Source organism: Lepisosteus oculatus, chromosome 15 (assembly GCF_040954835.1).
Source record: "Lepisosteus oculatus isolate fLepOcu1 chromosome 15, fLepOcu1.hap2, whole genome shotgun sequence".
Lineage (NCBI taxonomy): Eukaryota > Metazoa > Chordata > Actinopteri > Semionotiformes > Lepisosteidae > Lepisosteus > Lepisosteus oculatus.
The window spans coordinates 25,536,393-25,554,467 of NC_090710.1; the positions used below are offsets into that span (position 1 = coordinate 25,536,393).

The 18,075-nt window shown below is 37.4% G+C and overlaps 1 protein-coding gene across 3 annotated transcripts in view; it reads left to right on the forward strand.

Annotated features, from left to right (window-relative positions):
- col4a2 (collagen, type IV, alpha 2) overlaps positions 1-18,075 on the forward strand; it is a 103,294-nt gene that overhangs the window by 52,634 nt on the left and 32,585 nt on the right. For all 3 annotated transcript variants that reach the window (XM_015364170.2, XM_015364172.2, XM_015364171.2), the window contains exons 5-11: positions 11,609-11,743; positions 13,249-13,293; positions 13,902-14,018; positions 14,446-14,514; positions 15,120-15,155; positions 15,245-15,298; positions 17,681-17,716. In XM_015364170.2, the coding sequence (XP_015219656.2) occupies positions 11,609-11,743; positions 13,249-13,293; positions 13,902-14,018; positions 14,446-14,514; positions 15,120-15,155; positions 15,245-15,298; positions 17,681-17,716 (492 nt within the window). The remainder of the gene's footprint in view (positions 1-11,608; positions 11,744-13,248; positions 13,294-13,901; positions 14,019-14,445; positions 14,515-15,119; positions 15,156-15,244; positions 15,299-17,680; positions 17,717-18,075) is intronic.

Below are 18,075 nucleotides of genomic sequence, written 5' to 3' on the forward strand. Positions count from 1 at the left end.
TGAGAATTCATATCTTACATTAAGATTATTTACCAGTGATGTAATATTGTGCTGGTCTCTGATATCAATTTTACTGTTCCAGTATGTTACACAATGAATAGTACATGTCTCTGATATCAATTTTACTGTTCCAGTATGTTACACAATGACTAGTACATAAAGTACCATAATGTCATAAAGGACAGAAAAGACTATTGAAGAGATGTAATTTTAAATATTGAACATTTTGAAGGAGGTATTGTAAATAGACCACAATGCAGGAAAGTAGTGCACATGTGCTAAGTGGCAGGAACTGAATTCCAACTGAATATTATAACCAACATAATCTGTGAATGTGATTTTGAGATGCAGAACAAATTGGTTAACTCTGTCTACATCACCATATCTGACATGTCTGGTTCAGAGGTAGTTATTTACTTTCACTGGTGTTTATAAAGAAAGTTTCAGAGAATGTCAGAATACACCTATCCCAGGTGTAAACTTAATCTAATCTTTTCCAGTGTTGACTGAGCTAATGCACTTCCTCTGCCCTATTCACTACCACTTATCCAGAAATCCCTTGGTTATGGGAGACACCTGACAGCTTTGTATTCTTAGCCAAAATGTTGTTTCCCTAACACAGCAGGCAAAGCTATAGACCAGAATTACAAAGATATTCAAAACCATTCTGCCTCAGTCACAGCTGTGAGTACTAAGAGGCATTAAAACACAATAACCTTTCTGACCTGTTATAGTTAGTGTTGATTTGGTTTACTCACTGCAAGTCTTTTCTTCCCTGTTTACAAAGTTTCATGTATCGATCTGTTTGATTGTGAGGTAATTGTGAGGTACTGTAATGTGATGATGTTGAATCCTTGCACTTATTGTATTCAGTAGTATTCATGCACTCAGTTACTTGGTTATTTTTACCTCGTTCCTTGGCCAGGCAGACAACACTCAAATGTCATTATCATCTTTCATATCTAAATTTTAGTTTTTGTTTTTACTGCTGAATTAGAGAATACAGTATAATGTTTGTTCTTCTGCATGTTGTTGTCTCTGTACATGATTGTAATAGAAAAACATTCCTTCTTTCTGGTAACATGAGATATGATACGAGACTGGGTCAGCCTTCAAGATGTACAGTAGCACTGGATCAGTCTATGAGAAAGGAAGTGTACTTTTACTGCCAGTATAAATTTCTCGCTGGAAAGACTTGCGTTGTTACTTCCCCCTACTTTTGTGTTTCCGAATAAAATACTTTTCCATATAGACTTCAGCACAGCCAATGCAGTAATTTAGGGAGTGGGCGTATGGAACATTTTCATGGGTTGGGCTTAGAGGAACGCAAGTCACAGTTAATGTCAATGACTACCACTTGGAAATGCTTTCTGAAATAGTAGAAAAGAACATGTGAATAATGGGTGAAAGGCCAGATGATCTGGAGTAATCATTTATAAGTAAACTTGTGGTGTGTGAGTTGTTCATTCTGCAGTAGCAGCTGAGTAGGAGTTTGCAAAGGAGAATCACAGACCTGCATTTAATTTCCTCTATAATTTATAGCAGAAGTTAGAACCACTGCTAAATCTCATTTTTTTTTTACTTTGCTACTGAAAAAGATTTCTGTTTTGGGTGTGTTTAGTCCTGTGTTCTTGCCTCCTACTACTTCGATTTACTAGTTGTAAAAGTAGTTTTGAATTACTGATAAAGTAGAAAAATGTGGTATGTTGAGATTGTAGTTGTACTTTGTATAGAATACAAATTATTTTGCTTGCCTATAACTTGCAATCAGTATTTAAACCCACAATATAATGTTGAACACTTCCACATTTGCACTCTATGAATGGAAAAAGAAACTAAATTGTGTAGATATTTCTCTTACAAATTCTGTATGTACATTATAAAGCACTGAACATATATTTATCATATTACAGAACGAAAAATTATTATACAACTCCCAATAAAATTCCAAATGATTGTATTCATAGTAATGTTCTTGTTATATTGAAATTAACCGCAATATCTTTTTAATGTTGTAATACTTGGAAATTTGAATATGGGAAATGAAAAGAAATATCCTTAGCTAAGTCATCTGTTTTGCATAAAGTTTCTGCAGAGACAATGTACTGGTGTTGCAGACATTTGAATAAGTTAGCAGAAAAGGAAAGGTTTCTTCAGTGAGATCTCATTAAAATTCCAGGAAAGCAAAATAATGGGAATACCAAAAAATGTAATCTTGTTAAAAACAAATTCCTGCTGGAGAATTGGATGACATTACACTGGCGTGGTCCAGCTGATGGCAGTGGCCAATGTGTGAGTAGACCTCCGTAAAAGGAAACATGCGCACCAACCCTGTTGCCATGGTTACAGGGCAAGGCGTCTCCTGAGGGTTAACTGAACATGGAACTTAATAAACAGCATATGCTGCTTCTCTGTCTGTTAATACAATCAGTAAGTAGTTAGTCCCCCTCCTTAAGTTTCTTAAGTTAAAAAATCTAAAAACTCAGGCTGCTGGCATTCATCCATTTCCATATCTCTTTTTTTTCATTGCTTTTTAAACAGGTTACTTCCTAGATGGATTTTCTTTCCATGTCAAGCTCAAGGCTTTTAGCAGTTCGTCTTTACCTCTTTTTATCCAGCTTTCTGCCTTCAGAAGTTATATCTAAATTGCTGTCTGCCTTTTCTCCTTCTTCCTAAGTAAAGTTGTCAGTACAAGTACAGAACATGTTGTCTCAGGTTAGCATGTAAGCGCCTCAAATGCTCTGTGAAAAGTACTGAGAGTATCGGAACCTGAGCAGCTTCAAAACAAATTCGATTCTCTCCAACATTTCTTTTTTCAGTGAACAATCGAGAGTCTTTATCACTTTATATTTTGTTTAGTTTTTCAGTGTTTGTGTGTGTGATACGAGTGTGTGTGTAGGGATTTATTGCTAGTGAAAGTTGATGGACGGATGACACTGCAAACAGTTTGACCTCAAGCATTAAACATACTCGTGTAACAGAACACACAGTCACAGGAACACCTCACACAGACCCCAAGTAGGAAAGATCAATTTAGGAGTCAGAGAAAGGCAGAACCCATGCCCTTTTACTTGAAAGCAAATCATAAAAACATTTCTAACAAGACGAGCCCAATCACCCTTTCTGGTGACTAGTCCCTACATTTTCCAAGGATCTCATCCTGAATTATTTTGTAAGTGTGCTGGATCTTGGGGTTTCCAGCCTTGCCGCTCCTGCCCTGCCAGTTCGTCCCTCACTACCTGGGTGCAAACCGGGGTCTCCAGCGTCACACAACAGGGAACTTGCCGGCTGAGGTAAAGGAGAACTCCTCCAGCCTGGGCGGCTGAGATCACTGTTATACAAAGGGGCGTATTCGTTACATAAGCAAAGGTATGAACTTTGACAACAAGGCCGGGTATCTTGTTCAAGGCTCCTGAAACCCTTTTTGTAAGGAATCGCCTCTTGTTCTCCTGTTTAAATACACTTCCCTGTAGTTTCCACTTGGTATTATCTGGTTCAATTCTTGTGTTGTATTTTTTTAAAACCTTTGAGGAATTTGAATACTTTCTTAGATTTCCTTATAGTCTTCTCTGTTCAAGAATGGAACAATTCAATTCTCTTAAATGCCCTAATCTGACAGACTAATTAATCCTGGGAATGTACAGTATATGGTTACTCTTCTCTAAACAGATTTCAGGGCAGAAATACCAGTTTTGCATTTTTGCGATTTTCAATTTCAGAACAAAATTGAATCCAGTGCTCCAAATGAGGTTTTACTTGTGTTTTATACAATTTTAGCACAATATCCAGCAATTTAAATGCTACCCTTTCAACTATGTCCTTATATTGTTGCCCCTTTTTTCTGTTTCCTCAAATTTTCAAAAAGATAAAAATGTTGCGAAAGACACCCAGTTTCAACTTTTAAAAAAGTTCAAGAGTTTTTTGGAAAGTTTAATATTTTAGATAAAACGCCTTGGACAGCCGTGTTGATTTTCGAACGAGAATCATCACAATTTCAAAAGACGTGTGAGTTTTACAGCAGAATAAAAGCTATCACTGGGATCTCCAACTCTTCTGGCACACAAGGGTTTTTCAGACAGATGTTTCCCTGCTTGAAAAACACTCCTACACAGTAATGGCCCTGGGCCATTTTGGCAATTTTTCATTAGCTGAAACCAAGTTTAGTTATTTTGCGTGAATTAGTTATTTACACTTTATCACTGGAATGCACTCTAAACACCATAGAAACAAGGTCAGCCAATTGTCCAGTTTAACCCAGACAGCATGTTGTTTCCTTCTAAACTCCCCTTTGGAAAAGGACAGGACACTCTACAAGGAGGAAATCTGGAGTTTCCTGTCCATTTAAATAAAATGTTCATAGATGAAAATAAGAATAGGGTTTTAATGTTTTTCATTTTGAAACATTTTTATGTGTGCTGTATTGAGATCTACTCAAGATCTGTATAGAAAAATTAATTAGATTTAATCATTTGAACAGGTTGGTAAATCCCCGTACTTACTGTGTATAGATTATTTAAAAGTAAAGTAAAGTAAAAACAGATTACCATTGTTGACGGTTTCGGCTTTGGATTTCCTCAAATCCAAGAATGAACAGGTTTTATTCTGGATATCAACACTGAGAAAAGGCCATTTACTTTAGACTTTTTGAAGGAACCTGGCCTAACAAGTCAAATCCATATTCTATAATAAACAGCATTACATAATGCTGTAATACTCTATCTGAGCTACCTGTTAGGAACACAGAGTATTTGCTATTTATAATGAGATTTTAATTCTGATCTCTTTTGGGGAGAACACAATAACTGCTTTAAAATAAAGGAAAAAATCAGAAGACCTGGCAATCCTTTAAAAAAGTGATCTCCCAACATCCAATGTATCATATGATTTTGATTGTTACAAATTTGTAGAAAAGCTGGGCTTGGGCTTCTTTTGCCTAAAGAATTCCTCAGGACAAAAAGAAAAATGTTTCCCAGTGCCTATAAAATTTCAGCTTGTTCTTTGGAGGTCTCCTTCCTGTGTTTATCTACAGTAATTGTTTATGCATTGGTTACTTATTTTTCCAGCCAACATTTGTATTACTGTAAGGCAGTCATTCTCTATTTAGAAGAATAATGGCAAGATAAAGATGCACGCATTGTGTGTGAGTGAGGAAGGTAGCTCCTACAGACATCTTTCCTTTTTTTATTTATAAGGAATAAATATTTCCCGTAGACATAATTGTTGTCAGGATGTCCTCAGGACATCACAGGTACAGCATGGATATGAATAAACCACATGCAGCTCTTTAGCCAGCTGACAGGGCTGTAAAGGGGGAGAAGAGGTGGGATGTATCAGCTTCACAAATCAATTCCTACTGTACCAGAGCTGTCATCTCCTTAGGACGAAGCAGTTCATATGCCATAGTACAGTACTTAGTGCTTATGAGCTCTGTCTCTGTAATATCAAATGATGAAAAGAGAGGATTCTAAAAAAAAACCTCATATATAACTCATATATCCTTTAACTAATGCTTTTTGCACTCATTGCTTGTGAAGTATTCACTAACAGAGCATTTGTAATACTGTTCTGTATTCTCAAAATCAGTTAACTGTATTCTTACTATTTCATTGTGTTAGTATGGAGCTTCTACTAGCCTTATTGTTAAAGGTAGGTGGGCCAACTGGCACCCTCTTATTTCTTATGTTCTTACATGATATTTATATGTTAAATGAGCAAATGGGCTAAATACCCTCCTCTGTCCTCCTCAGATAATTCCATGGCTCTTTATATACAACATTTGTTAGCATGTACAAATCACCTTATACCGTATTTGTAATACTTATAAAATATTTGTATAACAGATTTACAGAAGATGATGGAATTACAAAGCAATGGTTGGTACAAAGTTTGTGTAAGAGACAATCTACAGTTTTGCTTTTACAGTTGATTTCTGTGAAAGCCTACTGAATTAATAAAATAGTTATTTTGAAATGTCCTGTTTAAGGAAATGCCTGGTGTTGTACACTTCTGCTTTAGGAAGAGCAACAATATGTTCTTATTCAAATAAATATGAGTACTTGGGAAGTGATATTTAAATTATCCATGTCGGATGCAAAGAACAAATGTGATCATCAGTACAGCAACTGCCTGCTTATATTCCTAATTAATGCAAACTTGCTGATTTAGTCAAATGATAATTTGAGTTTATTTTGTTCTTCCTCCTTCCAGCAGTATGTCGGGCTATTTAGTTATTAGATTTAGTACATTATAATATAAATATGAATTTCTGACAATAAATATTAAGAAATTAATCTTTTACAGCGTCTTTTATTGCTGCCAGAACTTGTTCTCTGCTACAGCTGCTACGGTGGGGAGTAACGTGGGTTTACGTCAAGCAAACGTAATCTTGAGTGTTTAAATCTGGAGAGACTCAAGCATCATTCCGCCTCCGGTTTAAAAGGTATTTTAAGCTGTTCAAAGCGTGAGAAAGCGATTGACCCTGCCTTTTAAGTCAAGCTCTGTGAACGCTGTGCCCGTCCTTTAGCGGGAGGAATGTGAATGATATGTGCTTGCTACAACACCAACCCCTCACCGTGGAGGCCGTTTACAAGTGAATGTAATTCCCAGGAACGTAAACTTTGTTTTAAGGCATTCATCATGCAAAAGCACAAATCATAGACGGCTCTGCCAAGTCTGCCAGAAGAATCCTGTAACCTGAAGAAAAGTGATTCTAATCCATTTAGCTCCATAATCTTGCTGTGACCAGGAGAGCCATTCATGGGAAGGAATTGCCCTGCTGTTTCCAGCTGGTAGGGAGAGCTCTGTCTGGCTGCCTGCAACATCTCTTAATGTTGAGTGAGCAGCAGCAGCGAAAGCGGTCACTGCCTTTCTACTGACTCTTTAGATTAACTGTTTCCATTCTGCTTTGAACAGAAGTAGTTGGTGTTAGAGGGGCCTCGATTTTGGTTTCCTAAAGACAGTACAGTAGTATGCAGGTGTAACACAAACAGGTGATTAGTTGTTTTTGTTCAACATCTTATCTCCACTTTGTCACATCTTCAAAACAAATTGCTATGCATAAATATTATGAATTAGGAGTAGTACATATTTAGAGAGTTTATATCAGTAACAAAAACTGCCTACATGTTATACTAGGTGTTTCTGATTTAGCATAGATGTGTGCTTCATTTAAAAGTTGAAAATGGGAGTCTACATGGTTTAATATGCTATTTATTACCTATTTATTATGCTTTCTATCTTGACCTTTAGTTTTTCATCTATGAAATGTCTTTCATGACATATTGAAATATAACTGAATCTTTCTACAACAATCCAGAGTGATTTAAGTCCAAATTAGTATGCATTTGTGCATGTAGTATATTAAATTAAATATACTACATTGTCTGATTAATGTGTACATTTTATTAATAAAATATATTAAATGATGCATGTAATATGAATTAGATTAGAATAAGAAATTCTATTTTTTCCACTATTTTTATAATATGAAGACTTCAATTCTAATAATTGTATAGAGCACAACTGTAAAAGAAATCGGTTTACAGGAATACTTCAACTCTAGAAAGCTGACACATGAAATCTTAATACTAAAGGGTTAAAGTGGATCTGACCCTTTTACTTCAGACATAAAGTACAATAATTCCTGGGACCGGCATCTGTTGCTGTATTTCTGTCTTGAACTATGTTCAAAGGAAATAATTTCCCATTGCAAATCTTAGTAAGGACAAAAACCACCTGTTTCCAAATTCAACTAATTCTCCCTGTATTTCATGACTGGGAGACAAATGAGTATCAGCATTCAAGAAATTGGACTGTGTAGTTTTTCTTTGTGTGTTTAAATTTTGTTAGTTTTTGCTTTTTTTTTCATTAATCCCTCTGAACCTGTAGTATTTGTGTAGAATTTGTAGTAAATTGATCACGAAAGAGGGTTGTTGAGATTTGGAAAACATCCAGCTTTCTCATTAATTGTTCTTCCTAGAAATGTTTGGTCATGTATCATAAATGAGATAAACAATCATCTGACACTGTAAATGCAAAATGCTAGCTAATTAAGTAGGCCCTTGGTACATGGCATTATTAGTATAAACTAACTTTTCTGGTTTACTGTACAAATCTATAGGTTTATCCTTGTGTTTGAGGGGATATATCAGACTTCAATCACCAAATGTTTGTTGTTGCATTTGATGCTGAACTAAAGAAGGCATGAAAATGTGAATTTAAATCTGCCAGCAAAAGAGTTGTATAACTGTTTCCGTTAGTGTGGCCTTCTCATTTTTTTCCCTCATAAATCTTACTGAAACAGAACGTTCTATTCATTTTGTAGTTCCCTGTTGAAAAAAGAACTATGTGTATTCAAAACTATTTTAATTGTTTTGAGAAATATCTAATGTCTCAGGGCTGAGATTAATCTGAGTATTATAGTAGGTCACAAATTCTTAAGAGTCACATTACTCCCAATGGACACCATTAAACACACGCTATTTATCCAGTAGGACAAGCACGTAACATAAATTAATTTATGAATTCTAATTTCCTTTTGACCTATTTGCTTGTTTTACACAATTTTAATCATTTCCTCTTTCAATTACTGATAGTGAAGTCACTGCTCCCTTGTAAAGAAATCTACATTTTAGTTCCTTTCAATATGTACTGGAAAGACAGAAAGCACTTAAACATCTAGAGAAATTGTACTTGTAATTGTACTAAAAAGATTTATTAATTTAATATATATATATTTAATAGAGTATTTCTGAGTATTTAAGAGGTGGGAATTCTATCTTTAAGGTATGTTTAATTTGCAATTGCTCATTGAAATAATACGTGAATAATAAAGTCTATAAAATGTATTGAATGCATTTGAAAGATAATGTTTAAAGTTGATTTTCCCATTATCTGGGATTAGTGGCAAAAAAACAGTTTGCGGATTGATGTAACTGATCGCTTAATTGTATTAGCAAGGTTCTATGAGGTTTCTCATGGGTTAAGTGATATCACACCATTTGAAACGTTTAAATGAACTAAAGTTCCCTTTTAAGTGGCATAAGCCCTATTACTCAAGTTGCCATTGCCATAATCTATCAAACCTTGGTCAAACCTCCTGACTTGAAGTTCTTTACATTAATTCTCCCAGTATCATAGCAGCCTGCCCTCACCATGCTGAATTACAAGGAACAAGACCACAATATTACAACATCAATCACTTATTAAGTTAGCATTGACTCAGTGCCACCAAGCAGTTGAGCATTTGACAGCAATAAAGAACCAGTATGTGTAACCAATACAGCCTTGTCAAGATAACAACCATCATAGGTCTTAGTGTGCTGGTTCGGTCTTGTTCTGCAAACAATCATGTTCTTTAGTGTTAGGTGAGACTGAAGTAAACTCTACCAAAGTTTTAAAGTTGTAAGTTTGCATGGATGCAGCACTTATGTGTTCATTATGAAAGGCTATCTTCCCCACTGCTTGCAGTTCATGTCTTCATGTCATGTCTACTTGTTCTTTATCTGATATAGCCACTTACGAGAAATTTTTCTATAGAAACAAAATATTTCTGCTCATTTCGACTGTACACTAAATGGTGTTCGTTTTCTAGATGTTACATCCTAGTTTGTATCAATCAGGCTTTGTCTGGCAACCAGAGGTCTTCACAAGCCACGTAATTTCAGCAAGTGGCCAGGCTCCAATGGAAAAGCTGCTAAGATTGTGCTTCCTCTGTGTCTTCCAATCATCCAACTTGATTAACAGCATCTCTGGGGATAGTCCCCCAGCACCTGTTAAAACATTTTCCTTTGCAGGAAAACAAAATATATTGCTAGATTAAAACCAGAGGCCTAGAAGAGCTTTAACTTGAACGTAGCCTCCTTAAAAAGGTCAGAGTACTTGACCTACTAACTCTAAAAGTTTGACAAGAATGTATATGCATGATTTATAAATGCTTTGGACAAACCAGTTACTGCCATTGTATGAATAATGTACCACTAAAGACATCAAATATTTTTGGTCTCTCTGCTGAATGACTTCTTTCGATTTATTACGTGCCAATGAAGATAATTACTTGAGTGTGAAAACCCTTTTTTTGTATGTACAGGTACGTGAAGTAAAACAGGTTCTCATGAAGGGTGTTCTTCGTTTACTTCGGTCAAAACAGGAGAGAGTTGCCAGAGGAATGAAAAAAGAGTTGTATGGCACTTGAGATTGAATGAGGATTACATGACCACCAAAGACGTGGTATTACCACAATACAAAAGGAACATTACCAAAAGAAAGGTAGCACTGGAAATGGTTCTAGCTCTGATTAGTGTGTAGTAATCACCCTCTCTGGAACAAGTTACCCAGTCATGTTCTTCAAGCTGGTTCTCCGAAATCTTCAAGTAATCTTTCTTAGGTTCTTGTGTTCTCCAGAACTGTTTTCACCATTGTTATTATTATAGTGAAAAGGTCACTACATGTTTTAGTCATTACTATTTCTTTAATTTCATAACTGTAACAGTGTTTTGAAGAAGCTGAAAGACAGTTTTGGCCAATCAGTCCTGACAACACTAGGTGGCACCCATGTGAATTAGGTCTTAGACAATGTGCTGGTTCTGTTTTCAAGCCTTATCACCACTGGATACAGAAACAGTGCACACCAGATTGCAAATCCATTAAATTTGTTTCCTTGTCCTAAGAACATATGAAACACTGCAAGTGAGATGAGCCCAGTTGGCGCTATGAAGTATACGTATTTTTTGGTACCTGATTTGGTCTTAGAATCTCATCCAGCCTCTTGGAACCATTTGGCAAAAAACTCAAATGTCATGTTTCCACATCAGCAATGGTCAATTACTATATCATAACTACCAGGGAGTGTACAAGTATGAGGTTTCCTGCAATATACTCCAGCCAAAACAAAGGTTTACAATTTCAAGCAGATTAGGAGGGAATGAGACAGAATAGGAGAAATAGAAGGGTATATGTTATAAGCAGGAAATGAATTTCAACAAGTATAAAAGATATTCTGCACAAAACAGATTTACTCTTGAGTAAGGAAAACAATCGTTTTTATGTTAATTTAGAATGCTGTGAACAATTTTGGTTACCTCAAAGCGCTCAACAACCGTAATTACCATTGTAATCCAGCAGAGGGCGATTCTTTAAAACGAGGCACACCAAAAGACAGTACAATATTATCGAAAAGGCACATCTCGCCATCTAGTGGCTATAATTTATATGAGTATATTTCGCAGAGCTCTTCGAATTCACTGGTGTGAGCCTTTATTACAATGGGTGGTAACACCGGAAGTGTCCCATTGCTTTTGAAATGGTCTTTCGAGAGAGTGTACATTTGTGAAAGATCATAATGGATCACAGCAATGAAGACATGCTGGGTTTGTTTTTTGTGTCTACAGCTCAGGTCTCCCACAGTTAGAAAAAATGAAATCTACCATCATTTTAAATAATAAGCCTGATTCACAGAGACTTAAGTGTTATTCTTCACCCTGACAAGTTCAGGCACAGAACAGGATGTTTCGCTGTCTTGACAGTATTCCATGTGAACTGATTGCACTAGGAAGTTATGGCACCACATGTGCACAAAACATGACTTTCCTGCTTTGTCGTGTCCACGCAGGGTCAGCCAGGCCCTCTTGGCCCACAGGGATTTCCTGGACCTCCAGGGATCGTCGGCTTTCCTGGTTTGCCCGGTGGTAAAGGAGAAAAGGGGGACCGAGGGACGTCTGGAGTCACCGGACCAAAAGGCGCTATTGTAAATTATTCCCTTCCATTCCAAGATATAAACCAGGGCCGTCTCAAAGTGGGTGGCGAAGGGGCCAGCCCCCCATCCCCAATCCTGCTTCACGCACGCATAAAACTATAAATATATACACGTTTAAATATTTTAATCAAGCGACACACAAAACTCATATTTTAACTCAAGATGAAATCTAAAGGTAGTGGGAGAGCAGGTGATTTATTCGCAACTGAAAGCCTATCCCGCACAAGCTATGTCATAGGCCATCGGTTGCCAGCTAAAAATGATTGCAGCGTAACTAAACTAGCTTGGAAAAAAAGTTAGCCGGTGGGAAAATGGTGAGGTCAAGCAGAGACAGGGACAAATCTGGAAAATACTACAGTGGGGGCGAGAAAAGAAAAAGGAAGCAGAAGAGGGAGGATGCAAATGTGACCCTTAAAGGGTTTTTTGGAAAGGTTTGTTGTAAAAACCAGGAGCAAAGAAGAAACGGACAGGGGTGGTGATCTCGTCGACGACAAGGATACTGGCACTGAGACACCTGAAGGTACCGATAGCATTAGCAACAATGGCGGTTAGGAGTTCTGTTAGGTTCTGTGTGTCTGTTTGCACAGGCCAGTTAGGGAGCTATTTCATCACCTCAACGCTGGTCCCTGCCACCACTACTACACCCATGAACCCCTTCGCCCACCCTTGAGACGGCCCTGCTATAAGCATATACAAAATTCCTCATTTTATCCAGGTCTCAGTATGTGTACTGGTACTACAGAAACAGAGTGATATTTAAATAAAGAGATTTTTAAAAAGGTTTAGATGTGCTGAAAGTATTGAAACACCTAAAGTAGATGCCTAATTGGCTCTGTCAGTTGGCACTCTTGGGTTTGTCTTGGGTGTTGATCCCTATGGCTCTATGAGTCTGGATTGTGCCATTAGCCAGCTGCAGTTGAGTTCCCTGGACCGGCAGTGCACTGGCACAGGCAGGGCTGAGTGGGAACGAGTGCATCAGAATGTTCTCAGCCCACCTCTGCGCTCTGTCTGTGTCTTCACTGAGAGCCTCTTCACTCTTTTGGGAGTCTGCTGTAGATACAGAGGGAAGCATGAAAACTTGTCAGGTGGATGACAAGTGCATCTTTCCCAGGAACGTGTGCAAGGTCCTCGTCCCTTTGTGTGCTGAAACAAGTGGCAAAAAAGCTACTTTTTCTCATTCATTTTTTCCATGCTGGTTGGCGGTTTAAAAGATAATAATTGGAGTGTCCCTTTTTTTTCCCCAAAACCAATATGTCTATTATGACGTAAATGCCGTTCAGGAGTAAGTCGAGAGATACCACTTAAAATAAAAGTAATTAAGTCATATCAGTCACATAAATTAAACAAATTAAGTCAAAGCTACATTTCCCTGATTCTGAATTTAAGTCACAAAAACACTGGCCTCGACAAAGTGATTTTCATTTAAAGCATACTAAACCTAAATCCTCCAATAAAAATAGTGTAGCTGATATTGCTTAACTTTTATTTATTGGAAGGGAGCAACTGGGGTGCCTGGATTTCCTGGGTCAGATGGTATTCCTGTAAGTATACTTGGTGCATTTTGTTTATAACATTCACTCTTATTTATTTCTGCACCATCTCCATCACTGTTCATCTTCTGTGCATCCTTAAACTGTTTCTTTTCTTTACTCTCTGGTCTCTGGTGATGCTCTTTTTTACACATGTGAAACCTTGGAGACTGTACCATTTCTGATAACCTGGTCCAGTCCCACCTCAAAACCCACCTGTTCAGACTGCAACTTTAGACACCATAATTCCCCAGAGCTCTAAAGCAATATTGCTTTATTGGATTCCTAGTTCTGAGTTCAGTTCTGAATCTCTTTAAAAACAACTCTGCCTTGTAGAACGCTCATACTTTGTACATTTCTCCCCATTCAGTTACTGTTTTGAATGGAACATCGTCTTGGGCCCAAATTGACAGCTGATTTAATTCACAACAACAATAATAATAATGATGATGATGTGAATAACAGCCATGTCTAAGATTTCTAAAGTCACCTGCTTCACAAATTGTCAAGATTCTGTCGGGGAAAAAAATAATACCTCCTCTTCAACTGATTTTTTTTTTCTGCCGCTGTGTGTTGAAGTATACGGTAGCTAAGAGACCTTGTGGCATTTATTTGTTAAGGGTCACCCAGGTCAGGCAGGATCCCGAGGGAAGCCTGGAGCTGATGGGTGCAATGGCACGAGAGGAGACACTGGGTCTCCTGGGCAATCCGGATTCCAGGGCCTGTCTGGTATACAAGTATGTAATAAACACATCTACAGCCTGCCTCTGGTAATCTGAGATTCTTCATAACTGGCTAGTCTCCTTTTCATGCTAAACCTGTAAGGATCTGTGGGACGTATCCATTAAATGCCATTCTTGTAAGTTTTATATGTATATTTTTCTATTTAAGAGTTTTGTCATATAGCCATACAATTCATGCCATCTAAGCTAGTTCAAATGCTATCAAAATCTATTCCGAAACATTAAAAACACTAAAAATGTTTTTGAGTCCAACATTTGTACTTTATTTGCCTTTTCTGTACAGTATAACTGCAACAGAAACTGGGAATCTGCTTCTGTTTGTGTTTTTCTTCGATGTAGCGCCAGAATTTGTGCTTATTTCTACGGTGATAGAGTGTTGATTGCTATTGGACTAACCTGTCTTCTTTCCTCCCGAACTCAGGGTGCTCATGGGTTGAAAGGTCAAAAGGGGGAACCTCTGCTGGTGACGGTGTACATGGAGCGATTCCGGGTAAGAGGTGGAATTATTAGATCTTTAATGTCCTCAAGGTACTGTAGATTGATGTAAAACGGAAAGCACGCGTTTCATCGAGATACCGCTTCCTTTATTTGTGAATTTCATCTTAGTTATTACAAATGCAAAACGCACGGTCCCAGCTGCAGCAATATATTGTATCGCGACAGCTGGGGTAAGAAAAGGGTCTCATGTCTGTAAGAAACAAAAAATCAATTGGATTAAGAGGAATTTAGGCAAGACATGAAAAACTGAATTTGATCAGAAGGTGTAAGAAATTAAAACAGAGTGCCACAGAATTCCATTGTAGCCTTTAGTTTAATGTCTATTTGGACATACTGTACATAACCTCCTATAATACAATACTAGAAGTAAAGTCCTGCGGCAGTAGTTCAAGTTTTAGGGGTTAAGAGAAGGTAACATTTACTGTAGTTCACTGATTAACTACCCGATTCACTACATAATTCTTTTAGGAGCTCATCCAAGTACTAACAGACAGCTCTGCTTAGAGTGTTGAGTTTTGATTCCATCAGTCCGAGAGAAAGAATAACTGAAAAATGTGGTTCATGTTCTAAAAAAAGGTACTTTCTCATTTGGTTAAGGGCGATCCTGGGGAACCAGGTTATACCGGATTTCCGGTGAGTGCTTTTTTTGAAAAAAATTGATTGTACTTCGATACTGGAATTTCAGTCAATATGTATAATAATATCTTTGCTGTCCTTGACAGGGCCAGCAAGGAGCCCCTGGACCTGTGGGCCCACAGGGGTATCCAGGACCTCAAGTGAGTATGTTCTATACAGAATTTAATAATAATAATTCCCTATATTTATATAGAGCTTTTCTGGACAATTTACTTGAAGTTCCAAAGTAATGGGGACTCCCGTTCACCACCACCAATGTATAGCCCTCACCTGGATGATGTGATGGCAGCCAGAGTGTTCCAGGACCCTCACCACAGTGCCGTACAGAGAACAGAGTCATGAAGCAAATTGATAGACAGGGCCATGATTTGTAAGGGCCAGGGGAAATTTGGCCAGGACACATAGTAACATCCCTTTTCAAGAAAGCACAGACTCTTTTCAGGAAATGCCCTGAGATTTTTAATGACCACAGAGAGTCAAGACCTCAATTTTACATTTCATCTGAAGGACGGCACCCTTTTACAGTATAGTGTCCCCCTCACTATACTTGGGCATTAGGACCCACACAGACTGCAGCATGAGCACCCCCTACTGGCCCCATTAACTCCTCTCATAGCAGCAACCTTAGTTTTTCCCAGGAGGCCTCCCATCCAGGTACTGACCAGGCTCACACCTGCTGAGCTTCAGTGGGCTGTTAGTTGTGAGTTGCAGGGTGATATATCTGCTGGTGTCCTGGAGGATTGTAAACATATCTTGCATAAGACTGAAACAAGATGCTTGTCTGCATGACTTGCTGTACTTAAAGAGAAATGTGTTGTGCTAAATGCCTAAAGCCATTGTAAACCTCAGAAAAAGGGTGAATGCTGAATAATTTCCCAAACGGGCGAGATGGGTGGCCAGATAACTTCCTCTCTTTTGTAACCTTTCTTATGTGCTACTAATTGAAATTCTCAACACAAGTGAATATGTTTTTCTTTCTTAAATAGCAATTCGGGTCTTTTTCATTTAAGATATAATATGAAATATGAATAAGTTTTAATATTTATTGATTCTCTTGTAAAAATAATTATTTTAAACATTTGGTTAATTTGCATATTCACCTGTCATTATTATTATTATTATTATTATTATTATTATTATTATTATTATTATTATTATTAACTGAAAAGTGAACAAAAAACTATTAAGTATTGTTTTGTGATGTCATTAATGTCATTAAGTCTTTCGAACACCATTTTCAAACTCCCAAACAAGAGGGCATTTTCAATAGGGGCAGCCAAATTTACTCTATACTGTTAATACAAATCTATACCTTCATACTTTAGTCTATCATTTTATCACTTCATTAGAAACCGTTCGTTTTTTGCTACTAGTATGTAAAATTGCAAGGAAAGAGACGACAAGGAAAGTCAGGTTGCTGCTGTTAATGGTGTTGTTTGACCAGTAGGTGGCACTGTTTCCCCTGAACCAGAATTTCTTAAAATCGGTTTCGTATAATACTGCCAGGAAATAATAATAACATCACTTTATTAATCCTTTACAATTTCTTGCATTAGGAATAATCTTTTTGCATACCCCGACTTGCTCTCCATGAGACACACAGATAGGGAGAGAACTGTCAGAGCACAGGGTCTGCCATTGTACAGTACCCCTGGAACAGTTAAGGGCTTTGCTCAGGGGCCCAACAGAGTAAGATGCCTCTGCTAGCTGCAGGATTTGAACCAGCAACCTTCTAGCCAAAAGCACAGATCCTTAGCCACAGAGCCACCACTCCGCCCAAGCACTGTACTGTAGGAGGGGAGACATTAAACCAAGGTCCTGCCTGCTTGTTACTTGAAGTCCAGAAGACTAGGGGTGCCAAAACATAAGTCCTGGCTAAATTTAACTGCGGACTAATGCAATCTGGCAAAATCTGTGCAATTTACCAATTTGTTAGAAATCATTTTTGTATTTATTAGTTCATTGTAACAAGCTTTAAAAAAAACTTTCTTTTTTTGCTTATTTTGTACTTCATATCTTAAATTACCTCTCAGAAACTTAAATCTTGCCACTATAAAATAATATTTTATTGAAAAGTATCATGGTTAAATTGATAGAGTGTATCAACAAATCTACTGTATAATCTCACAGGTTATTCCTTAGAATTATTTCAACTTCCATCTTGGCTTAGAGAAAACATATGAGTTCCTGCAACAACTGAAGTGTTTTACTTTCTTCATTGTTGTGTTAATTGGATGAGAGTTCAAATCGCTGTGACTTGTACCAGACATCTCTACGATGTCAATGAAGTCTTCGCAGCATAGAAAACTCTGGTTTTTCACTCTGAGCTAATGCAGAATTGAATTGTGTTTCATTGTCAATGTTCTACTATTCCCAGACATAATCACTTATTTAGTCAGACCTAGTATTTTTTGGGGTATGTAGCTGCTGCAGGTCGTCCATCTTGAGAGGTGCTGCTTTTTCTTCATCTTAGGAAGATCAGTCTTTCACAGAATTAATCCTTTACTGACTTAAACTCTTAGGGGCCACAAGGACCTCCAGGACCACAAGGACCAAAGGTATGACCCCTGCTTTTTAATTCTCCTACAAGACTGTTAATACAAGTATTGGTTTACCTACTGTAAAAGGGCAATGGTTTCATGAGGGACGTGATGACAGAGTGTACCATGTTGACCTGAATTAATAGACTGAAAATAATGTACACAGTTGTAAATTCAGTTTATGTCTGTATGTTTGAGTAATAAAAGTAATGATAGAAATAAGTGCAAGGAAAAGAGTACCATGTACTTCATTTTTTTTAAAACAAAATGCTAGCAACACAATAAACCATACTTCTCCAGTTCTCAGGTTGAGGTTGAGAAATGTGCTTAATTCCCTCTCGTAAGGCTGATGAGACCATTGGTATACATTTACATTT